The sequence below is a fragment of the Zingiber officinale genome, chromosome 5B (genome assembly GCF_018446385.1).
Source record: "Zingiber officinale cultivar Zhangliang chromosome 5B, Zo_v1.1, whole genome shotgun sequence".
In the NCBI taxonomy this organism is placed as follows: domain Eukaryota; kingdom Viridiplantae; phylum Streptophyta; class Magnoliopsida; order Zingiberales; family Zingiberaceae; genus Zingiber; species Zingiber officinale.
Window position 1 is genome coordinate 89,896,481 of NC_055995.1, and position 25,023 is coordinate 89,921,503.

General features: G+C 38.1%; 4 protein-coding genes across 6 annotated transcripts; 3 read left to right on the plus strand and 1 right to left on the minus strand.

Annotated features, from left to right (window-relative positions):
* Positions 1–2,157: 2,157 nt before the first annotated feature.
* Positions 2,158–12,446, plus strand: LOC121984924 (PH, RCC1 and FYVE domains-containing protein 1-like). Of its 2 annotated transcripts, XM_042538104.1 has the most exons (9): positions 2,158–2,563; positions 3,693–3,779; positions 5,035–5,124; positions 6,238–6,318; positions 6,508–6,696; positions 7,005–9,107; positions 10,177–10,323; positions 11,484–11,857; positions 12,039–12,446. In XM_042538104.1, the coding sequence occupies exons 1-9, from the start codon at positions 2,498–2,500 to the stop codon at positions 12,166–12,168; spliced, it is 3,267 nt and encodes a 1,088-aa protein (XP_042394038.1). In that variant the 5' UTR covers positions 2,158–2,497; the 3' UTR covers positions 12,169–12,446. The 2 variants fall into 2 exon arrangements, with proteins under 2 accessions (XP_042394038.1, XP_042394040.1); XM_042538106.1 differs by lacking the exons at positions 11,484–11,857; positions 12,039–12,446 and adding an exon at positions 11,296–11,457.
* Positions 12,447–14,756: 2,310 nt separating this feature from the next.
* On the minus strand, positions 14,757–15,957 carry LOC121984926 (uncharacterized protein At5g39865-like). The gene has a single exon (XM_042538108.1). It carries the CDS (start codon positions 15,744–15,746, stop codon positions 15,114–15,116), a length of 633 nt encoding a protein of 210 aa, XP_042394042.1. The 5' UTR covers positions 15,747–15,957; the 3' UTR covers positions 14,757–15,113.
* Positions 15,958–17,887: 1,930 nt separating this feature from the next.
* LOC121984927 (U-box domain-containing protein 44-like) lies at positions 17,888–21,827 on the plus strand. Of its 2 annotated transcripts, none has more exons than XM_042538109.1 (3): positions 17,888–18,716; positions 18,916–19,216; positions 19,977–21,827. In XM_042538109.1, exons 1-3 carry the CDS (start codon positions 17,985–17,987, stop codon positions 21,440–21,442), a joined length of 2,499 nt encoding a protein of 832 aa, XP_042394043.1. In that variant the 5' UTR covers positions 17,888–17,984; the 3' UTR covers positions 21,443–21,827. The 2 variants fall into 2 exon arrangements, with proteins under 2 accessions (XP_042394043.1, XP_042394044.1); XM_042538110.1 differs by having other exon boundaries at positions 17,889–18,716; positions 19,980–21,827.
* Positions 21,828–23,398: 1,571 nt separating this feature from the next.
* On the plus strand, positions 23,399–24,209 carry LOC121984928 (probable calcium-binding protein CML36). Its single transcript, XM_042538111.1, has one exon. It carries the CDS (start codon positions 23,414–23,416, stop codon positions 24,089–24,091), a length of 678 nt encoding a protein of 225 aa, XP_042394045.1. The 5' UTR covers positions 23,399–23,413; the 3' UTR covers positions 24,092–24,209.
* Positions 24,210–25,023: the final 814 nt, after the last annotated feature.

A 25,023-nucleotide genomic window follows, 5' to 3' on the forward strand; every position in this document is an offset into this window, starting at 1 on the left:
TTAGATTTCTTTTATTTTTATTTATTTATGTATTTCGATTTGCTTTACTTCGGTCAAAGGGTGAAAGGGTTGAAAGCCAGGGATAGGGTTTTTGCAGAGGGGGTGGTGAAGGTGGCAGAGAGTAAACTTGAAACGAACGTATGCATGATCACCTTTAGCTTTAGGGTAGCAAAAGGCTGGGTGGAATACTAACCCTAACGCCAATTAATTCTCTATTTTCTAAAATTGTGTTATTGGGTGTGAGGCCTTTTGGTTTAAGGAGATAGGCCCAGTAGGCCCAATAAGCCCAAAAGGAATGTATGATATAGTAAGGCCCAAATAGAGGTTCGAGCCGAGTGTTTTTGACTAGTTGCGTAGTATCAATCTAACACATGAAACACTTTGCTCATCGTCACGAAGCAATGCAACGATAGTGGTAATCTAAATGATATTGCTCAAATGGAAAGAGTAACCGTAACGATCGAGCTTCTCTTCGCTCTCTAGCACGATAAATTTTCTATGTGATATAGAAGTTTGAACTAGTGGCAACTATGACTTAACCCTAAGGTAAGTAAAGCTCTACACATCTTCGAATCACAATTACTATCCACACGACACAAGATATGCCTAGTCCCTTTCTTCCATCTTTATAAAGCTTTGGCATGTGCTATCATGTCGATGAAGAAATAAGGGGGAAATTTACAAACATCATATCTATAAACAAAAACTATTCACCTAACGAAACATTCATCGTGGCAACCTTCTTTTCACTCGATATTTATGTTTGGAAAAGAAAGAAAGAGAAAGGTATGCGATAATGTTATTGAAGTCCTCTCCCCCACTTGCAAGGGGATGGAGCCCATTGATGCGAAAAGGACATGCATGGTGGAACAACCCCCTAACCCTAACCCTAACCCTAACCCTAACCCTCCTTTTAGCTTTTAACTTTTAGTAACGACAAGTATATTTGAGTAAGAGGATAGAAGCACTTGATAATGCCATGCACTATGGCTCCACTCCACAAGAGGAGCAACTTTCTCGTAGGCCATCATCAATAAAGCGAAAGGAGGGGGGGCATTGCTCTTCACGAACCCACCACAACTCATACACTTATCTTCTTTAAAAAAAAAAACAATATGTCTTTTCAATATGTCTGAGATATGTTCGTGAATCTTGTTTAGATTTAGTGTGACCTAGCATTTGATTGTGTTCTCAAAGTTAGTTTCAGTAAGCACGAGTTTACGATTAGTCGAAGATATGTTTAGCTACTTAGTTTTTCATCTAATGATAGAATATCACATCATCCGTTTTCGATCTACATTGCCCATCGTTTGCAATCGGTGTTGCCAAATCGGATTAGTAGACCCTACACCTCGATGTCCATTTCGATTGCCTACTCATTTTAGAGTTCAATTTCTTAACCTAACCTTCAATGGCACCTAATAAAGGCTTGAAATCTTTCCTAAATTATTGATAGATAAAAGAAAATTGGAGGGTTTTTTTAAAAATATGTTATGGATCTAATTGAAAATTGCCTAATCCTATTCTAGTCCATGTCACCCTCCCCTCTCTTGAGTCCTACGGAGTCGACCATTGCTAGTGGCGATAAACATACTGCTTATGCTTGTGGTGACGGGATTCGTAGGTGAAGGAGGACGATAAATGAAGTGAACGTCTGTGAATAAATTTGATGTTCGATTTGATAAGAGTTTATTTATGTTCATTTAATATATAAAATATCAATTAAATAAATAAACTTGAATAACTATTAAACTAAACAAATAAAATTTAATACATATGTATTCAACTTGTGAATATTCGTGAACAATATGATAAATAAATAAATAAAAATGTTAAAATGAACAAATAAGTAAAAATTTCAAATAATAAAATAAGTGTTAATTGAGAGTTTGATAATATCTAAATAAATCAAGTTCAAATTCAGTCTAAATTAAACTCAAGTTTCTAAAAATAAATCAAATAAGCTCGAATAAATAATTTTAATATTTTAATTCATTTTATATTTCACCTGGCTACTTATCTAATATCTAATATGTTTGAATATCCTAAAACTATTTGATCAATTATTTGTAGGTTTTCCGATATATTCTATATGTTGGGTGTGTTCATGCAAAATGACGCAGTAAATTCCAAAATAAAGAAGCCAAAGCAATGCACAGTGCGCGTGCAAGAGACGGAGTCACGGAGAGAGAGCTAGAGAGAGAGAGAGAGAGAGAGAGAGAGAGAGAGAGAGAGCGTGCTTTTGTTAATCTCGTCTCCTTTGTTTCCTTCTGGATCGGCGCAACGCATCAAGAAGATGAATCCGCTGTCCAAGGTGTTGCATTAGAGTGGGAATTTGATGGATCGTTGGAATCTTTGGAGCATTTCTTGGTGCCTGCGGCTCTCATCATGATTAGAGTCTTATGGACTCAATAGAGTGGTTGGGTTGTGTTTTCGAAGTGTTTTTGTGCCGGGGCAGCCGAAAGGTTGAGTTTGGTGGTTGATTTTGGCGGCTGGGATGCCGGCGGCCGGCGCGGTGGATCAGGGCAGGGCTGCTGCAACCGCCGAGAGGGACATCGAGCAGGTAATGCTCCGGAATCTGCATGGTTTTTTTCTCTCTCTCGAGTTTTTAGGGAATCAATAGAGGATTAGAACGGGGAAATAAGAAATGTTTTGTTTGCATGGTTGTATATCACAGAAAACTTTGGCATGTTTTCCTTTCCTATTTAATTATCGGTTTACATTTGGCTGTTTGCTTGCTAGTTTCAAATTGCTGTCGCTTTATGGCATAAATAAATAATTTTTGTTTGCATCTGGTATCCTACTCTGCATTTGAATAGAGAAATTCCACGATTGGCTGTTGGTGTTTCCTTTGCCTTTTCGTAGTACAACGCTAATACTTTTCTTTCTGGACTTTTGAACTTGTTTTGACATCAAAGAATGTTTGCCTCATACAGTAGATAATACCTTTTAATATTTCTAACTAGAAGTGACATGACCTACACAATCCCGTCGTGTAAATTTGTACCAAGTGTTGAATTTTTTGTCCACAACGGAACACAAAATAACTGTTTGCATTGTTGACTTATGTAGATGCGAAATGAATGATCTAATGCTTAACTTAGTATTTCACAATATAAAATTTGCAAAATTTTCCAAAATATCTCAAAATACTAATTTGCACATATTGTTGTTATGCAAATATGCACTAGGCTTGCATGCTTCAAGCTACACTGGGGTATTCATTGATGTTCAAAGCGGGAGAATCTTATAAGTTTTGCTAATTTCAAACCATGTGAGGCTGTTTCCACAAAAACCTAGGTCGCCTATGAAAGGAGTGAAGAACCCTCCTGGATGATGAAGATATACCTATATCAGGTATATCTTCATCTGCAGACTGAAGCATGTATATTGCTTGTGTTACACTTGAAATTGTTGATAAGTCACTTTGAACTCTTTTCACGTCACTTATAATGCTTTACTGTGTAATCTATCATTTATACCTTCTGATGTTCTGATGCATACTCGGCATCTTGATTTGTTTTATCCATCACCTTTTGACTATTATACATTCCATATGCTTGGTTTTACAGTTCCAACTTGTGTTATACATTCCATAGCATTTCTTTCTTTTTTCTATAGGTCTTTTGATATCTGTCTCTTTTTATTACTGAAGCTGGATCTTTCTAATGCCAATAATTTGCCTTGTGTAGGCTATTACTGCACTTAAGAAAGGAACACATTTGCTGAAGTATGGGCGAAGGGGAAAACCCAAATTTTGTCCATTTAGATTGTCTAATGTAAGTTTCTTTTGTGTAATCCTGATGTAAATGCTTAATACACATTTGTGATTGTATACAAAATGCCCTAAATTAGTCCTTTTTTTTTTTTTGTTAGGCATCAAGCTAAGGTAGATTGTTTATAGAATTTAAGAAAATTTTCACTCCCTTGATATATGTGATTCTGTTCCATAATGTTTGGTTTCAAAGGATGGACAACTCAAGAAGGAATGATGGACAACAATACTGGAAACTAGGAACAGCTCAGGGCTTAGCCTTTCCAACATATAGCATGGTTTTTTTCCCTTGTTACTAGAGTCATCACTTGAAGCCCTCCCCTTTAATCACCAACTGTTTAGGTTCTCTTCAATTTATTATTTGAAAGGCTTGGTGTTTTGTCACCTTTTGTATGGGTTGCCTTGTTTGTTATGTGGTTCATTCACATAACGCTGGGTTGATGGCTTGATGCAAATTGTTTGTAGAATTTCAATCTTCAATTATGATCTTTAAAATGAATTACATAAATTTGGTTTTATCAAAATTCCAACATGGATTACCTTACAGTATAACTTTTAACTCTCAGGGTTGTGGAATATTTTGCATTATACCAAGTATATGTAATTAGGCATTCTTCCTGGTATTATAGGTTAGTATGCAAGGAAATCAGTAGAGATATGGGTAGCCGCCTATTGGTCATTCATCAATGATATGTTCCTTGCAGATCATGTGGCATGATACAAAAAAATTGAAACCTTAGTTGCCTTGAGACGTATAAACATGTAGAATGCAATTTTAGATACTCCAAAATTGTTTGTATGTTTCTGTGCAAGTTCTGAATGGACATAGTATATCTCTCTGTAGTATCTTACTTTTTGTTCTCTTTTCTTGAGACTCTCTCCTATGCTTTCATTTAGCAATAGTAAAAGAACAGTTTAGATTGCACAATCAGTCAATTTGCTATGAAAATGCTTCATCCCACTAACTTAAGTCCTTGAAAATTCATCAGATACCTGAACCCTTATACAATTTTTCTATCTTTTATGGGTATGAAAATGCTTCATCCCAACAACTTCTTCAATTCATCAGATACTTGAACCCTTGTATTTTTTTTTCTTATCTTTTATGTTTAGACCTTTGGTAAATCAGCATCACCTGTGTTTGTTTTTCTTACAATGCTTATCTATATGAGAATTACTTTTGATTTTCTTTTGTAGTGAAAAATATTATGGCACATTTGTCATCAAGGCTCAAGCCACTTTGCCTATTTGATTTTCAGGATGAAACTGTTCTAATATGGCTCTCTGGTAAAGAAGAGAAGCACCTCAAATTAAGTCATGTGTCAAGAATCATGCCTGGACAGCGCACAGTAATTTCTATTTTTGACTCTAGTTTTCCTACATCAATGTTGTGTTCTTGTAAAATTAAGGAATCATCGTGCTTTCAAATCAGACACTTCATGTGTAAAGGCTACAATTGTCATGTAACCTTTTAGAAACTTCATTAGCAGACCATGATTGCATTTGATAATCATGTCATACTTTTTAAATCATATATTGTTAAGGTTTGTAATAGATTCAGGAATAGCTAGGGAAAGGCAATATTTTGGCATCGGTATGATCCAGGGGAATTCTACAGATGGAGCCCTTTTCCTAAAACCTTTAGCTTTTGATATTATTGACCTCCTCAAACTTAGAATCAACATAAGTTTCAATAAATTATCAATCAAAAGCGCTTTTTTTTAAGGCTACGAGTATAGGGTTTTAAATGAATATGCTCTTCATGAATAAACTCGATACTCTATTCAATAATTCTTCGTTTATGTTTGTTCGATATATAAAAGTAAATTAACCAAACTAACAAATTTGAACATCAATGACCTTGGCTTGGTAACATTCATGAACAGAACTTGTGAACAATTTATTAATAAATTTATTCATTAACTTATCCAAAGTTTGATTATGATTTTTTAAATATATTTATATTTAAATATATAAAAATATAATGTGTGCCTTACATATTTGATAATTTTAAATATATTAAAAATGGAAAATAATATTTTATTTATTAGATCATTGTTTTAATTAAATTTTAAGTACAATGTGAACTCTAATTGAGCTTAGTAACAAGCTTGAGTTTGAATGGAAGTAAAATGCTTCAAAATTAGATGGAAAACTGTTGGAAGATGGCAAGATGTCTATACTTGCAGAAGTAAACAGATGGTATCAATTTGCATTAGGCATGAAGCTTAGCCTTGTGAAGCTCATGGTTTGTGATTTAAGCATCTATATGATTTTTCCTATTGCCTTGATTTTCTTAATGAAAGCAACATATATTATTAGATTTCAAACGTTATGCTTTTATTTTACTTCCTATGCTGACAGCACTTTTGCTGCCGATGTCCCTTATTATTCTGCTTCACTTAGTATAATGCTTCATTGGCTTCTAAACACTGACCATAAACCTATTATTCTCTTTTCAGGCAATTTTTCAGAGATATCCACGACCTGAGAAGGAATGCCATTCATTTTCTCTTATATATGATGATGGATCATTAGATCTTGTAAATTTCTCTCATCCATACTATATATCATTTTGTTTTATTTAAATTGACACTTGAAACTTTTATGATAACCTTTGTGCTCATTTCTTGTTTCATGTTGTAATTAAAGCACCTTCTATTTTCTTCCTCTCAGTGGAATATTGCTCTTAATTGGCTCTTGAAACTTATTATATATATTGTATTTTCTAGATATGCAAAGATAAAGATGAAGCTGAAGTCTGGTTTGCTGGTCTAAAGACATTGATATCACGCTATCCGAGGCGGAGAACAGAAACAAGAAGCAATGGTGCATCATCAGGCGCAAACAGTCCAAAGACATACACTTGTAGAAGTTCACCTTTAAGCTCCCCATTTGACAGTGGAGATAGCATCCAAAAGGTTCTCTTCTTGTATGTTGATTTTCATATATTTCTTTTTTTAACTGTATCTTTTTTGAAAAGGAGCTTTGACACAATAGTAAAGTTGTTGTTGTTTGACCTTGTGGTCATGGATTCAAGTTGTGGAAACAACCTTTTGCAATGCAAGATAAGGTTGCGTACAATAGACCGATGTGGTCCAACTCTTTTCCGGGACCCGTATTGACGAGAGATTCGTGCATCGGACTGTCTTTTTTTATCTGTTGTGTTTATCATAGGAAAATTTCCTCGGTTTCTAGTTAATTTAGCATAATATTTGAAATTCTTCAGCTTCGAAGTCCATATGAAAGCCCACCAAAGAACGGTTTAGACAAGGCATTCTGTGATGTTCTATATGCAGTGCCCTCAAAAGCTTTGTTCACATCAGATTCTGCTATATCAGTCCATTCTCTGTCATCAGGATACTCGGACAACATAAATAGCTGTCCCAGGGGCATTCCAGTGGATGCATTCAGAGTAAGCATGTCAAGTGCCATCAGTTCATCCAGTCAAGGCTCTGGTCATGATGACAGTGATGCTCTTGGTGATGTATTCATATGGGGGGAAGGAACTGGGGATGGAATTTTGGGTTGCGGAAGTTCTAGAATTGGTTTCAGTTCAGGTGCTAAAATGGATTCTGTTTTACCAAAGGCTTTAGAGTCTACAGCCATACTTGATGTGCAGAACGTTTCTTGTGGGAGGAGACATGCTGCTCTTGTAACCAAGCACGGTGAGATTTACACTTGGGGTGAGGAAAAAGGTGGTATGCTTGGGCATGGAGTAGATGCCGATGTGCCACAGCCAAAACTTGTAGATTCTCTTGTAAACATAAATGTTGAATTTGTAGCCTGCGGTGAACATCATACTTGTGCTGTTACACTATCTGGAGAGCTCTATACATGGGGTGATGGAACTTACAATTTTGGGCTACTTGGACATGGAAATGAACTTAGTCACTGGTTCCCAAAAATGGTTACTGGCCCTTTGGAGGGTGTACGTATCTCATCGGTTTCTTGTGGACCTTGGAATACAGCAGTAGTAACCTCTGGAGGCCAACTGTTCACTTTTGGTGATGGAACTTTCGGTGTGCTGGGTCATGGGGATCGCAAAAGCATATCTATACCTAAAGAAGTAGAATCTCTTAAAGACCTCCGTACTGTGCGAGTAGCTTGTGGTGTTTGGCATACTGCTGCTATCGTAGAAGTTATTTCTGGAAATTCATCTTCTAATTTCTCTTCAGGGAAACTATTTACATGGGGCGATGGTGATAAAGGACGTCTTGGCCATGGTGACAAAGAATCTAGACTCTTACCTACATGTGTTTCTCACTTAATAGATCCTAATTTTTGTCAGGTTGCTTGCGGGCACAGCCTGACGGTAGCACTGACTACCTCTGGCCATGTTTATACAATGGGCAGTTCAGTTTATGGTCAACTTGGAAATGCCCAAGCAGATGGAAAGCTTCCTGTTCGTGTTGAAGGAAAACTACTAAAAAGTTTTGTGGAGGAAATTTCATGTGGCGATTATCATGTTGCAGTCTTGACTTCAAGATCAGAAGTGTATACCTGGGGTAAAGGAGCTAATGGCCGACTAGGACATGGTGATACTGATGACCGGAATTCCCCAACCTTAGTCGAAGCTCTGAAAGATAAACAGGTCAGAAGCATCGTTTGTGGTGCTAGCTTTACTGCAGCAATTTGTATTCATAAATGGCTTTCTGGTGTCGATCAGTCTATGTGCTCAGGTTGCCGTTTGCCATTCAATTTCAAAAGGAAACGGCACAACTGCTATAATTGTGCACTTGTCTTTTGCCATTCCTGCAGTAGAAAGAAATCTCTTAGGGCTTCTATGGCACCTAATCCCAAAAAACCACATCGTGTCTGTGACCACTGCTATAGCAAACTAAGCAAGTCCTTGGAAATTGACTCTCTGTCTCATTCTTTAATGAACAGGAAAGGAAATTCAACACAGGATCTCACTGAAATGATCGAGGAGGACAAATTGGATCCTATAAATGTGCAAGTTTCTAAATTTCCATCAGCATCATCCTTTAAGCAAATGGAAAGTAGCTCATTCAAGAGAGATAAGAAATTTGATTTCAGTAGCAGTTGTGTATCTCCAGTCCCGAATGGAAACTCACAATGGAGTGCCCTCAATATTTCAAAATCTTTTAATCCCGTATTTGGAACATCAAAAAAATTCTTCTCAGCTTCTGTTCCTGGTTCACGAATTGTTTCTAGGGCATCATCGCCAACATCTGCACATCCCAGCCCTCCTCGTTCTACTACACCGACACCAACCCTTGGTGGGCTTAGTTCTTCAAAATTCATGATCCAGGAAGAGAAAACTACAAATGAAAAACTTGGCCAAGAAGTTACCAGGTTAAGAGTTCAGGTAATAGATAATTAGAAGCTTGAGTACTAATCAAAGCTATTTACTTGTCATTTAGCGTGTAATTATAATTCACTGTCAATTTTCTTGCAGGAGCTCTAAGATTTTATATTTTGCATGGAACGGACAATAGTTTTTTTTTAAAAAAATAACTACTTAATAATATTGTTGCAGTACGAGTTGTGTGCCTTAGTGATCTTGCAATGAGAGAGAAAACATAATGAGAGCATGGGAATATTTTTATGAATAAATTATCTTAAATAACACAATAGGTTGAAACCTCTTATAGACTTTTATGATAAATCTAGTTGAATTAAGACTCAGACAAAATAAGCTAAGTTCAATAGACTTTTATAAAAACTCTAGGCTATGTTTAACAGAAAAAAATGAGTGAAAAATGATATTTTTTTGAAATTGTGAATCAATTTATTTAATTTGGACTGGTTTGTTTTATTTTGCATGCAATATGTTTAGTAATTGGCGAGTTCACAAGAACTTTTTGTTTTGTTTTTGTAGCATGTCTGCCAGGAAACAATAGAGTTTTTATAATCAATCTTCATTCAAATATTTCGGCTACCTAAATGCTCGATTTCTTTGAAAAATGATGCATTTGAACATGAATCTGAAATAGACTTATGTCCGTCCAATTGTATAATTCTGGAAGGTAGAGAATGTAGATGTTGGAGAAGAATAATAAGGCCAGCAATTAGATGGTTGTGCTATAATACTCTGACAATTTGTTGCATTGGATTATGGTTTCATAAGAAGCCTCTGAGTCATCCCAGTGCCCATACTTGTAATTGTTTGCAATAGGTTTCCCAAATTTAATGTGTGAGACATATAAGTGACAATAGTTACTAACAAGAAAAAGAAAGCAGAAACATTTCTGGTTATTTATGTTCCACAAGTCTGAGAATAGCATCATGTGGCTATCTCAACTTCCTGCCTAGGCCGCCAATTTTATCTGGTTGTAGATTAGGTATTTTGCATCACAATTCTACTGCAAGAATTTTCTGGATGTGGAAAGGAGCGACTATCCAGTCTTAATATGCTTCTATCTAAAACTTTTTAGGTGGAAAATCTCAATCGCAAGTCCCAACTCCAAGAAGTTGAGTTGGAGAGAACAGCTAAGCAACTAAAGGAGGCAATTGCAATTGCAGGAGAGGAGACTGCAAAATGCAAGGCAGCCAAAGAAGTCATCAAGTCATTTACTGCACAAGTAAGAATATTAGTTTGTGTTTAGAATTTACTTCCAGCAATTTGAAAACTCTTAGAAAATATTTTCAGTTTTTCAACAGATCTTTGTGTAAATAATACTCATCTCAGATTCATACAGTTATCGGGGCCACTTTGAGGACATTTGACTATAGGGTTGCATTTGTTAAGTTAATCCCTCAAATTCCATTTCCATGATTATGTACAAGCTGCGACAGTCTAGGAATTTCAATTTCAAAGTCTCCTAGTCGAGCTGATTTTCCTTCACCTTTCAGTTTTCCTAGCATACTTACACCTTTATCTAATCATCCTAGTTTTTGACAAAACACCATCTGGCACCCACTCTTTTGAACTTTCCTTCTTGCTCTGGCGATTCTTTCTACTAGATATCAAGTGGAATTGATATAGTACATTTTCTCATAATCCACTTATCTTAATGTTGTTCAATGATACTAACACACCCACGATATGCATTTATTTCATCAATCGTAGTACATGAAGTAAGATTTTGTTATATAGTAGATATATACCAAGGTGACTATACCACATGCATATCACTCAGCATTTACCAGTTTTAGACATTATCTAGTTGATTTGTGATATATGTACCATGAGTACAGGGCAGCATTTTGAGGCACAGTTAAAATTGCTTGAATCATCTTTCTGATGTTCATATAATTTATATCATAGCACTGAGACTTGTACCACCAGTCTTTTCCTGGTCCAACATTGTCAGCACTATGATTTTTTTTAAAACATATTTGAGAGCTTAGACCATATTAAGATTGATTAATTGAAACCATCTGCATTAACTATGTACTGGATGCTTATCACTTATCAGCATCATGCTTGAAGATGTCTTTTCTTTAAGATTTCTGGAGCACCGAATTAAGAGCAAGATCTCTATTATCTTTGTAATAATTTTACTAGCTGATAACATTAACAAACGTATTCAGGAGAAATTTGCTACTTGCAGGAATTGTTAATTGGATCAAATAAACCCAACAGAATTTTACTGCAAGCTTTGGAGTGAAGTGTTTAAAGGAGGATGATTCATGAAAAATGTTACTAATTTAGATCTAACTCCATATCACCTTTAATTTTCTTGTTCCTACTATTGATATCTCTGGATATTCATTTTTTGTCTGCTTACTTGACTGATAGTTAAAGGACATGGCTGAGAGATTACCAGCAGGAGCAAATAAAATCAATAAATTCCCTTCTCTGTCATCATTCAACCCTAGTTCCGCTACATCCGATGCATCCGACTTTTCAGAAGCAACTGTTGAGCAGTTGAGCATCAGCACATCAGCTTCTCACGAGCCAGATTCAAATGGTTCGTATGGAAACGGGCCTTCTTCTGCAAGCAATTCTAGTAAAATTGGTTTGACATCAGAAGTAAGGAATGGAAGCAAGGAAAAAATTTCCAACCCTGCTCTTCTTCCTGCCGAGTGGGTTGAACAACGCGAGACTGGAGTGTATATTACCCTTACTTCTTTACCTGGTGGAATGAAAGATATCAAGAGGGTTCGTTTCAGGTACGTACAAGTCTTTATGGTTTCAAATCAAATCTGTATAAGATTGTTGATTGCCAGCCAAATTAGGTTATTGTTCTCAAGTTTGAAAATAAAGCCCTGTACCAAACTATTTGCACTCTAGAGCTTACGAAAACCATTGTATTTCTTAGAATGTAATCACCTTCGATTTCACCAAATGCAGCCGGAAGAGATTCAGCGAAAAGCAAGCAGAACAATGGTGGTCTGAGAACCGTGCCAGGGTATACGAGCAGTACAACGTGCGGATGGTCAACAGGTTCCCTACAAATGCTGGGAGCGATGAAGGACCTTAAAAATATATCCATGCATACCTCTTCCTCGTTTTCCTGACGGCATTTGATGCTGGAATCAGATGCTCCTATGCTATTAGCTTTAGCCATCAGTTTGTTTGGCCTTCGGCGTGTGAAAGATGGACGAACGGAGATATACAAAGTAGGTTTAGCTGATCTTTATCATTCTTTTTTTTCATCCTGCTATTTTTGTGTGGAAAGTATATTCTTATCGCAAAGCACAATATATTACCTTGTCTGTAAATGCCATAAGCGAATGCAGCAAAAAATTTTCCCGCCCTTCTTCTTCTGCTTCCAGTAAATACTCAGTAATCTTTACACTATTGTATATATAGGTTGAATCCATACGTTCATATGCCTATGATTCTTCTTGAAGATTTATTATTGTGATTGTGAACAGGGACGATAATAAGAATATCTTCAACCACCAATCCCACTTTTCAATTTATGTTTTTACTCGACTTAAAGTTGTCATCAGAATTCAGAATCATATGAACTGAAAAACATATGGGAAAAGGTATAGTTTGTTTTTCTTCGCAACACAATCTGAAATGGTGTACACATCACCTTAAGAAAACAGTGGAGATGAATTTTACAGAAGAATCTGTGTTGTATAGCTTCAATCACGATACACCAACAGACATGCAGAAATTGTCAGCTACATCCTAAACTGTGTTGTTGAATTATAGATGGCATTATATTGTTGCAAACTGTTTTCTTTGTTCAAGACATGAATGATGAGAGGCACTTGCATAAAAAGGTACCCTAAAGCCTTTTGTTGATGAAGCATGAGAGACCATCATGTCTTTGCTACTCAGCATAGATCACTCAAATACAAGATTGTTGTTGTTTAAACCTTTACCCTATTCAGTTTTTCATCTGTAGACAATCCCTTTTTGCGATCCAAGATGTTAAAAAAAAAAATGTATGCAGTAGCTTGGAATATGAGTACCAAAAAATGCAATCAAATGGGAAGTAATTGAGCTAGTTTAAATAATTTCCTAACAATAAAAATCTTAGCAGCTATCACTTTTCAGATTTAGCATGATTTGCCTCTTGCAGAAGGTGTTAAGAAGGTTGGATTCTTCTCTAATCATCTTAATTACTCATCTCTACCTTGAGCAATCAAATGATTTGGGGACCAAAAAACTCCCTTTACCTTTAAGAAAGCAAAATTCCTTCTACTTCCCTTGATTTCTCAGTCTCAAAAGAATAAAATATCTTTGACTCAAATCAAAGAATATAATATCTTCCACTATCTTCCCTTTTTTCCCCACATCCTTTCTCTCAAAAAGGGGAGGGTGGTCCAGGGTTGAGCCTATCAGCAATTGGTTTGGAAAGGTTCAAGTCTGTGATCATAAACCCCACACATGGTTATTATCAGCCTGATTTATGATTGTCAAAGGTGAGGAGAGAAAGAAGATTAATCAATCTTACTTTCATAATAAACAGACGAGAAAAACCAAAAAGGAAATAATAAGCTAATTAGTTGTTTCAGGCAAACTGGCATAAAGACAGAAGAAATCCTGCAATGTCATTATGAATTTATGATAAAACAAGTTTACTATCTTCTTGTTTTGATCATACAGTAGACACATGTTTCACTATATAACTAGTCTGCAATTGTTATTACATCAATTCAATATGTCAACAAGCAGAAACAAAGGAACAGATCAACAGGTAACAAGAGAGGAAAGGTATAAAAAGCAAAGGATGCATGCAAACTAGGCATCATTGTATAGATAACCTATAGATCAAACTAGTGAGTTATCTAAGGTTTCCATAAATTGAAATAAAAGATGGTATTAATCATTCCAACTAAAAATCAGATGCAGTCATGAGCCTAATAAGGTGGAGCAGTACTGGATCGTTGTAATGGCAATGTTAAGGCATTCTAATTGATAGTTGCAAGAAATACTTAACTATCACACAATGCCAAGAATGCACTTGCATGTACTTAAGATGCATGTAGTTATGATTTCTCTCATCCACCTGATAAGAAACTTATATACAATGTGAAAAAAAAGAAGAGAACAATTACTTAATCCAGAATAACAATCTTATCTTTCTTATGTATCACACATAAGAACTTAGACTATAAAAAATTAAGAATATGCAAAAAAAAAAAAAAAAAAAAAATAACAACTCAAACTCTTTTTCACAAGAGAATCAAACTATTGACAATAGATATCCAAAACTCCATGTAAATCCAAACCATGCAATGGAACCTTCAACAAAAATATCAAGATTGTAACACAGAGTAGGAGACTTATGAATCTTCAGAAAAGCACTTAAATTAACATTATATGGCTTAACTGTTAATGGAAATGACCTGCTCAACATCAAAACAGCCATTATTCAAGGTTGCACAATAGAAGAAATAAGGAAAGACCATGTTATAAGCAAACCAACTAGTACAACCATATCCGACACAGAACTTATTTCTTTATAGCACATTTGTGAGATTAGAATCAGTAACTTCTTTATAATAATCAACACTAGCTATCAAAGAGAGGCCATTAATTCCAAATAAACTTTGGCAATCTCAAATACAACTCATATCAAACATTGTTCAACATTGCACACCAGAAGAAATAACAATCGAGCATGTTATCTGCAAACCAATATGTACAATCGGATTATACAAACAGCTTATTTCTTTCCTTTCACCAACACACTTTTGAGACAAGAACCAGTGTTTCTCTTTTCAAAATCAGCACTAGCAATGAGAAACCATCAGCTCCAAATAAAAAAGGCACTCTCGGATTCGTCTAAATTGAGTAAAATTCCACTCAAGCAAATAAACTGACTTCTTCCAGATCAACAAACATAAATCAAAGCGAAAACATTTCCCCAACTATCATCTGTTCTTTAATTCATTCATCATCTTCAAATCTAGTCCCAGTAAAAGTTACTCCCTTTGACAATGACAAAAAAAATAAAAAAATTCATGAACAGCAGTAAGAGCATCGTACCAATCCATTCTCGTTGCAGAGTTCACAACGTCTCATTCTCCCTTCTTCCTCAACAAACACCTTTCGGCTTCCATGGCAATTGGAGCACGGGACAAACCGCATACCACCGCAGCCATCGCAGACGAACGCTGGGTCCTGAGCGGCGACTCCTTCGAGCATTTTCCCCAGCTCCCCAGCCTCGTGCATCTGCCGGATCTCTTCCGACCCGCCGAGCCACCGACTTCCAATAAACACCTGTGGCAAAACAAACGGCCGGCCCTTCACCAGCAACTCCTGCAGCTCGCGGCGGAACGAAGCGTCCATGGAAACATCGCGCTCGTCGACGGCGACGTGGAAGCCTCGGAGGATGGCGCGGACAGCGCAGCAGTCCTCGAAGGTGCGTCGGATGCTGCGGAGCGAGGTGAAGTAGAGAACCACCTTGGGGCGCTTCGGCTCGTCGGCAAATCGCCTCGCAAGGGTCCTCGTCGAGGCGCGCCGATGGGTGTGGTAAGAGAACGATCGGAGGATGGAGAACGGCTTCCTGAACGCGGAAGCGCCGGAAGAGGACGACGAAGAGGAAGTGGAGGATTTCGACATAGACTTCAACCAATTCGGATAGTCAGCCATGAGTTCAACAACCTCCTTGACGTCGATCGGCGCGTGATCGATCGGCTCTAGGGTTCAGAGGCCGAGAAGCGTAGGCGACGGAGAAGAGATGGATCGATACAGAAAAGGCGATCGAAGTGGCGGAGGAGCTGCGGCGGAGGGCGGCGACCGGAGGCGACGAGAGAGCGGAAGGAGAATGACCTCGTGAAGGTGAAGGCACCTCCCGCTGTGCCTTTAACAACAAGAAGGCAGGTGCCAACGTTTTTTCTAATTCGATTAATTAATTTTAAACTATTTAAAAATAAATAAATTTCAGCTTTTCCTAATTAATTTTCTCTCTTTTCGAAATAATTATTATTTTTTAATGTGCGTATAAAATTCGTCTTTTATTTTATTTAAGTAAACGAATAATTTAGATGGTTTACTTAATAGGAAAGCAGTAAGAGGAAACGTAGAGAAAAGAAAATAAAGGGGGAAGGAAAGGGAAGGAGGAAGCATTTTATCAGTCGGATCATATCCGAAATGGATCATTATTATTTGAATTTTTTTTCCTATTATTTAAAGGCTACATTTGGTTGAGTGTAATATAATGAAGCTTGTAATATAATTAAATTTGTAATGTAATGTAATGTAATATTGATGGCATTACTACGTTTGATAATTTAATATATGTAATCTTTGATTACAAAAAAAATAGATCCGCTACCTTAGCGGCCCCCCTAGTGCCGGTCCCACGGATATGGAAGGAGATTCATGCAGGTACACATGTCATAGGCGCATGGCGGGATAATTCACAGGTCGCCAGTTCCTGAGAATCGACCCCTGGCAAAGATATTACATTCTTTTGTTTGATATCCATTATTTTTTATAAAAAATAATTCATATTATTATAAAATGATAAAAATATCCTACGACTTTTACCGACGAGCCGCCGCACCTCTGTCGAAGCTTGCGGCAGCCACCGGCAACTAGCGGCCGTCACCACTAGTCACTGCCAGCGGCGGGCGAGCGACCGACGGTGGGCGGCTGACGGCAGGCAACCGACGATGGCGAGTGACAAGCGATGGCGGAGGGCGGTGGCTGACTAGGAGTATATTCGACATTTAAATTTTAATTAAACAGTGATTTCTTAATGTAATCGGATTACATAGTATTTACTTTGTAATCTAGATTATAAAATATCACTATTTGTTGTAATCGATTAAACCAATAAAATAATAACCTTATAATATAATCTAGATTATATTAGAAGATAGATTATATCCTACCAAACGTAGCCTAAATATATAATAACTCAGGTTGAATGTGATTAAATTACTATTTAATAAAAATAAATGTTATTTTATTTTTATTTGTCTTTGAGAAAAGGGGGGTATGCCAAGTGAGATATCAAAAAAATAATTTTTAATTTTGGAGTTGACATTTTGCCATTTCAGAATTTGATCACCCATGACAACATCTTGATTTAATTGATGGTTTTTAAAAGTTATTCGTATGATAGGAATTGGGTTTCTATGGTTTTACTAATTAAAAAATGTTAGAAAGTCACCAGATTATTTTTATTTATTATTAGTTACAAATAGAGGTAAACAAATTGATATTTTATATTATATTATAAATAAAAAAAAGTGTTAATTTTCCCTTTATTTATTTAAGGACAAAACGTTGCATCTTAGATATCTCTGTTTTCCCGGTATCTGAGTTTATCCGGTTGACCGTCACATCCAAGTGTCTTCTCATACGTTCAGTTCACGTTACCAAGCTCAATAACGCACGCTACAAACGGTCAGTTGCTACAAGCCAAACGCGATACGTTTGTAACGTTCCGTTTGGTTCGGTTGACTCGATCAACTCCCTGCGTCCTCCTCCCCGCACATTGAACGCGTAAGATCAACAGTTCTCTTCAGTACATCGTCCATCATTTTTCCTTTCGTATAATGGTTGGTATTGGTGGAACCCGTCGTTACGATGACAGAATTGGACGCGAATGACGTTGTTGGTGACGGGGAGAGTACAGGAGATCCTTACACCGTCCAACTCAATTTGAACCGGTCTTCGCCACGTCATTGTAAAGATGGGGATGACGTTGACCCGCGTCGACAAGTTCGTTTGACTTCTTCTCGTCCTCGGCTTTGCGGTCTCCAAGTGCCATCCGCTCGCTTCTGACTTCACTTCTACTTCGCCCTAATCCACCTTTATAAATCTCAACCGCCTTCCTCGCCGGTTCGCCGGAAAAGTACTTCTTCCGGCTACGAGAGAATGGAGGACGCAGCGACTGTCGCCAGGCTTCTCTCCCGCCTCATGGACGCCGTCGACGAGGCGGCCGCCCTCGCCGCCCCTCCTGCCGATGCCGCGTCGCCCTCCTCTTCCCGCCGCTGCACTGCCCCCATGTTCGTTTTCTCCTTTCTCGTCGCCCGCATTAACCCCGTCCTCCAATCCCTCCTCCTGCTCCAGCAAGAGGTCGGCGAGTTGCCCGACGCGTCGAGCAGGGTGAGCGCCCTTGAATCCCTGGGCGCCGAGCTCCGCCGCGCTCGCTCCCTCGCAGGGAGAGCATCTTCCGCCGGAGCTTCTTCCTACGCCGCCTCCGTCGCCGTGAGGCTGGTCGAGGGCGCCGCTCGATGCCTCGGGCGGGGCCTCCTCGTCTTGGCCGGCGCGTGGGCCGATGCGCCGGTGGAGATTCGGACCGAGATGGATGCGCTTCGGGGGGAGATGATGGAAGCGCGGTTTGATGGCCCAATCGAGGAGGTTGGTGGTGGCCCCGCTTTGGGCGACGCCGAAGACTTGGTCGTGCGGATTAAGAATGCGGATGAAGATGAGCTTTGGGTGGTTCTTTTTGAGATTGTGGTCCTCACGGAAGAAGGATTTGTGGGGGAAGAAGGTGGAACATTGATCCCTGCTCTGCTAAATCGATTGACTGTGACCAAGGGCGAGAACAGAGTGAAGATGATTGAGGTGCTCAGGAAGCTTGCATCGCACAGCACCGAGAACAAGGTAGGATTTTGGATACATCTATGCTCTTTCCACCCTTCGCAATCGATGTGTTTGTTATTTTGCTTCTGTGAGTTAGGATTGCACTACCCTTTGTTGCTTCCTACTATCTTGGCTAGGATATGATAAATTGTTTCTGATCATGTGATGTAGGACATCTTGTTCTCTGTATGGCATGTGTATGACATTTCTTAGCTTGCAGGAGAAAATGGCTGGTGTTGAAGCTCTTTCCACTATAGTGCGATCTTTATCGAGGAATGTTGATGAGAGTAGGGAAGCAGTGGGGCTGCTTTTGGATTTGTCTGAAGTTCTAAAAGTTCGACAAAGGATTGGTAGGATCCAAGGTTGTATGGTGATGCTTGTCACTTTGCGAAATGGGGAAGATAGCATTGCATCTGAATATGCAGGAAGGTTATTGGGTGTTTTATCAGGCAATGCTCACAATGTACTCCTTATGGCTGAGGCTGGTTACTTCAGCCCACTAGTACGATACCTAAAGGAAGGTAATTTTATGTCAATCTTCTACATGTTTTTTTTTATCTGCTCGCATCTTTCAATTTTAGACATAAGCTACATTAAAACTGAAGAAATTCCATAGGTCTTGAATCCATGAGCCAGTCATGAAACTCATAACAACTAAAGAATTATAAAGAAAAGTGAATTAACTAAAGGAGTTTCATTACATCAACATTCATCTTTTATTTTTCAAGAATTTTCCACCGAATGTATTAACAATTAGGTCATAAGACATCTTAATTCTGAATAATCTTGGAGTTCAACTTAAATATATGCATGAAATAGTACCTGATATTGTTGTGCAGGAAATACATAATAGTAGTTTATTTATCTCCTTGTTTATTCAATCTTGACGCGCTGCAAGTTGCTTGCAGGTGTTTTAAGGTTTTAATTAGAAAACCTGTTAGTAGCAGTCTAAATCACTATTTTAAATCTCAACCAACACTGAATCATGAGAAGCTAGTACAATGATGATTCTTTACAAGTGTAGCCTTTTTATAAATGTTTGAATTTGGTGGCAGAGCTTGGCATACATTCTGAAAGAGTAATTAATAACTATGAAATCCTACCATTATCTAGATTTCATCTTACGATGTGCTTTTGCCAATATGGAGAATGTCATCTGTCCATGATGAATGTCAAATTGGTTTCTGTCCAGCCTTTACAATTTGTTTAAATTTCTGAAGTTTAACATTAGTTTTTCTTCTTCTTCTGCTAACTTTATCCATTCAATTAACAATGCATTAGCAGGTTCTGAGATGAACAAGATTCTTATGGCAAATGCAATTTCAAGAATGAAACTAACAGATCAGATAAGATCTACTCTTGGAGAAGAGGGATCCATTGAACCCCTTGTAAACATGTTCACCTCTGGCAAACTTGAAGCTAAGTTGTCTGCATTGGGCGCCTTGCGCAATCTCTCTATATTAGAAGAGAACATCAAGCGTTTGATTGATTCAGGTGCCATAGAACATTTACTTCAACTCCTATTTTCTGTCACATCAGTGCTCGTGACTCTTCGAGAACCTGCAGCTGCTATACTTGCAAACATAGCTGAATCTGATCGGATTCTGACTAAAAAGGGTATGGCGCCACAAATGCTTTCACTTCTTAACCATTCAAGTCCTGCAATCCAGATCCATCTTTTTCAGGCGCTGAATAGAATTGCAAGTCACTCCAATGCCAAAAGAATCAGAACTAAAATGAGAGAAAATGGCGCTCTGCAGCTGCTTTTACCTTTCCTAACTGAGAGTAATAATCAGATCAGAATTGCAGCCTTAAACTTACTAGTCCACATCTCCAAAGATTTTGATCCTGCCGGCGAGTGTTTTGATCAGATTGGGGTAGCACATCTGAACCTTCTAGTTAATATTATCGCAGCGTCAACATCGGATAATGAAAAATCTGCTGCTCTTGGCATACTAAGCAACCTCCCCCTCAATGACAAAAGAGTCACAGATATACTCGTGAAGGAAAATTTGCTCCCTGTTTTGATCTCTCTATTCGATACGACCATCGCAAGGACTTTAAATCCTACAAAAATGTGTTTGCTCGAGAACATTGCAGGTGTGATGGTCCGCTTCACCGTACCTTGGGATAAGAAACTGCAAAGGACATCGGCATCCCATGGTGTAATTTCTTGCTTGTTGAAGTTACTTACATGCGGTTCTATAGTTGCCAAATCTAAAGCTGCTGTTTCACTGGGTCAGCTATCACAGAACACTGTGGCTTTGGTCAAGGTTAAGCCCGCCAGATGGTTGTGTGTTCCTTCATCATCTGAAACGTTTTGTGATGTCCATAATGGCAATTGCGTCGTGAAAACTACATTTTGTTTGGTCAAGGCCGGCGCTATGTCTCCTCTAGTACAAATTCTCCAAGGCAAAGACCGCGAAGCCGATGAGGCCGTTCTCGAAGCTTTGGCAACACTACTGAAGGATGAGATTTGGGAAAATGGAAGCAACGCGATCGAAAAGGCAACCGGAGTGCAAGCACTCGTGAGAGTCCTCGAAGTCGGTAATCTGAAGGCTCAAGAGAAAGCAATATGGATGTTGGAGAGGATCTTTCGGCTCGAAGGCCACAGAGAGAAGTACGGCGAAGCTGCTCAACTCGTTCTCATCGATCTAGCTCAGAAAGCAAATCCATCTTTAAAATCCATGATTGCGAAAATACTGGCACATCTTCAGCTATTGCAGATGCAATCAAGCTACTTCTGAAGTCCTTTGCTGCTTCAAAGGATCACACAACATGATACAATTTTGAACTTCTCAAGAAGGTACGAACACTACGACATCTTACATTACACTGTATATGTGCATTCAATTGTATTTTATTTTTTTACTCTTTGGGTGGAAAACAGCACAGTTTGGCCTCTTATTCTTATGTGTCAATTCCCACTATTCTTTGAGTAGTCTTGATGGGAGGATGAATAGGATCGCAAACTGTAAGGCTGACCATGTATTTAGTTGTCCAAAAGGAACGGTAGATGACCCGGGATATAGTGCAGTAAGAAACACATTTTGGGGTTTTTCTGTTCAAAAAAAAATTCCAGGAAGGTAAGAAATTCATCTCGCTGAATCATTGTGTGAACTATTGTATGTACTTCCACATTTACATTGGGATCATAGACCTGAATATCTATATTATTATTATACATATATTATATAAAAGAGTGGTAGATGAAATGTCAGCAAATTATAAATAGACAAGTGGAGCACGACAAGTAAAAGGTGGAGAAGACAGGGACGGAGAAGGCATTTCATTAGTTGGTGATGGGGAAAAGAGAGAAGGGGCGGACCGCAAAGACAAGAGGCGACATGACACGGCGTGCACTTGCCGGAAACAGCTCGGCGGTGGGGCCGCGCGAAACCAATGCGCGTGGAGTGTCTGCCCAACCAACGCAAATCACCTTCGTCTATGGAATTCGCTCCCAAGTTTTAGCTGCTTTTATTGACCCTTGTGTTAGGCAAAGTCTCACGGAGTTCTAGAATGGCAACTAGCTCATTTGAAATTTAGTATTTTTGACGGTCGGTTAATTTGAAAATTTGATTTTTTTTTTCCTAAATATCCAATAATTTGGATAGTTGATGACCTTAAATATTAATTGATATAATAGTACAATAAAATCTGACTCAATAACAAGTTATTATAATAGACTTATAGACCGTTCCTTATAAAAAAAATTAATATAATACTTGAATTTAGTTTAAAAAAAAATTTGAGAAAAGTAAGATTGCTAATGTTCTGACTCAAAATATTTATAAAAATTTTTCCGTTATCAATATTAAGATGTGGGATTAAAGAGAACTAGAAAAAATTATTAATGAAAATAATTTTTAATAATATGTCATAGTTGAGTTTCGAACGCTATATCTCTGATTGATTAATGAGAAATTTTTTTAATAATATGTTGTAGCTGAGTCTCGAATTTTAGATTTCTAATTGATTAATAAAAAAAATTAATATGTCTATAGAAATTATTAAAAAGTATTTTAAAAAAAATATAATTTAATTTTTAAGTTCACCAAATTAATTGATTTTTTATAAGTTAAATATGTTCGATCTTTCTTAAAAAAAATTGATCTTAATTAAAAAGTAATAATATACTTAAATTTGATTATTAATCAATTGCTCAAATTCTTTTAATTGACATGATCTAACTTTTAAATCAACTTGAGATGATCAATCTCTTCTAAAAAAAAATTTCCATCAATCCTCGAATAAATTAAAAAGTGTTTATGAACACAACATTCTTAGTTCATTTTTCGCGAAGAAAAAATTTCCGATAATTCATAATAATTGAGATTCGAATTTTAAACCTTTTGATTATCAGTCTAATTATTAGATAATTATCAGGGTAATTACTCAATTCTTGTTATATGAGTTTTAGATAGATTTGGTGTTACCTCGGGGTTATAGTGTAAGATGTTGGATTTAATATCTTTCTAAATTATCTATTGTAAGTGTTTACTGATTTATTTTGATATAATCATAATGTTATTATTATTATTATTATTATTATTATTATTTTTAAAGAATGATTCGGTGTTATTTTTGAATAAAAAGGATGTTTTTTTATTTTGTGTCAGAATTATTTTATAAATTAATTTATAATATGTGAGAGAGTATTTGGTGGGACCAATTTTTTGATAAACTATTATATTATTATTACTATTAATTAATATTCCATGCCAATCAATGCGGCGGGTAAAAAGAAATCTGCGCGCGAAGCTTCGTGGAAGCTCCCTTCCCGCCACCCTCTTCCTTTCTTTTTAACCTCCGTCGAAACCGTGGCGAAGGCGAGGAAGAGGAAGAAGAGAAGGCCGACGAAGGCGACTAGCGATTCCGCCATGAAGCTTTCCGTGCCCTCCTTCTTCGCCTCCCATTTCAAGAGGAGCGGCAAGAAGTCCTCCTCTCGTCGCTCCTCCTCCGACGCCTCCACGGACGGCGACTCCTCTACCTCCTCCTCCTCCTCCCTCTTCCACCCCCACCAAGCTTCCGCTTCCCCTTGCTCCGTCCTGCTGCCCTCCTTCACCGCCCGAGATCTCGAGGCCGCGCTCCGCAGCCTGGGCCCCATCGACGCCGGCGGCGGCGTCGACCTCACCGAGGCCGAGCTCGCCGCGCTGTTGGCGGAGCCTTCGCCGGAGGCGGAGGAGGAGCTGCGCGAGGCCTTCGCGGTCTTCGACTCCGACGGCGACGGGAAGATCTCGGCGGAGGAGCTGAGGCGCGTGTTGGAGACGCTGGGCGACGAGGGGTGCTCCCTGGACGACTGCCGCCGGATGATCCACGGCATCGACACCGACGGCGACGGCTTCGTCTGCTTCAACGATTTCGCCCGGATGATGGACGGCCAGCGATGCTTCTGAAGTCGAGCCCGGTGGTGACGTGCGCTCGCGATTGAATTGGAGAAACAAATTAAATTAAATTAAATAGGATCATCATTTTGTATATGATTGGAACAAAATGGACTTTAAGATTCGCTTCTCCGATGCCGATTACGATTGATTTCTTTATCATATTTTATTTTTTTTAAAGAAAGTTTATAATAAACTGTTGATGTGATAGCTTATAAACAGATTGCGTGTTGGGTTTCTCATCTTTTACTGATCAATTTTTTTCAGTTTTTATTGGTTTATTCGAATCGAACTTAACTTTGAATTACTGAAAGTCCTTAGCAAAATTTGCATAGACTCAATTGTGATGCACAAAGTTACAGCAATGAAGAAACAGATCGACACTAATGTCAACAAATTTAAGAAAAATCACCTTTATAGTTTATCACATCTCTCAACAGGTTGTTAGACAATAAATGCCATCCAAAAACAATGATCTTAAAAGCAACACGATGAATAAGCGTTCTAAGAAAAACATATGAGGGTAAGTATTGAAGAAGTTGTTCTAGTTTTCAATTCTACTTCTTCTTCCCAGCTTTGCCTTCTGATCCTGTTCGAATTAGGAAAGTTAGAAAGTTGAGGATGGGGCGACTATTGATAGAAGGAAGACTTCAATCTTACAAAACAAAATTAGAAAAGGTGTTCTTGGCGTTGGTGCTTCGACGCTCAAGTTAAAATCAGGAAAAGAGAATGAGTAATCAAGAAATAGATAAATCTTACATTTCCTCATACCGGTGTTCATGTCGAGAATCTAAGAAGACGGAGCTATCGGAATGACATGACTGGAATGTTAACTGCATCTCCATGACCCGGATGGTGAGCTGTCTTCTGTGTTGACCAAGTCGTCAGAAAACCTTTGGTCAGCAGTACCTGTAGCCAGCGACCAAGTTGTCCCGGCCCATGTT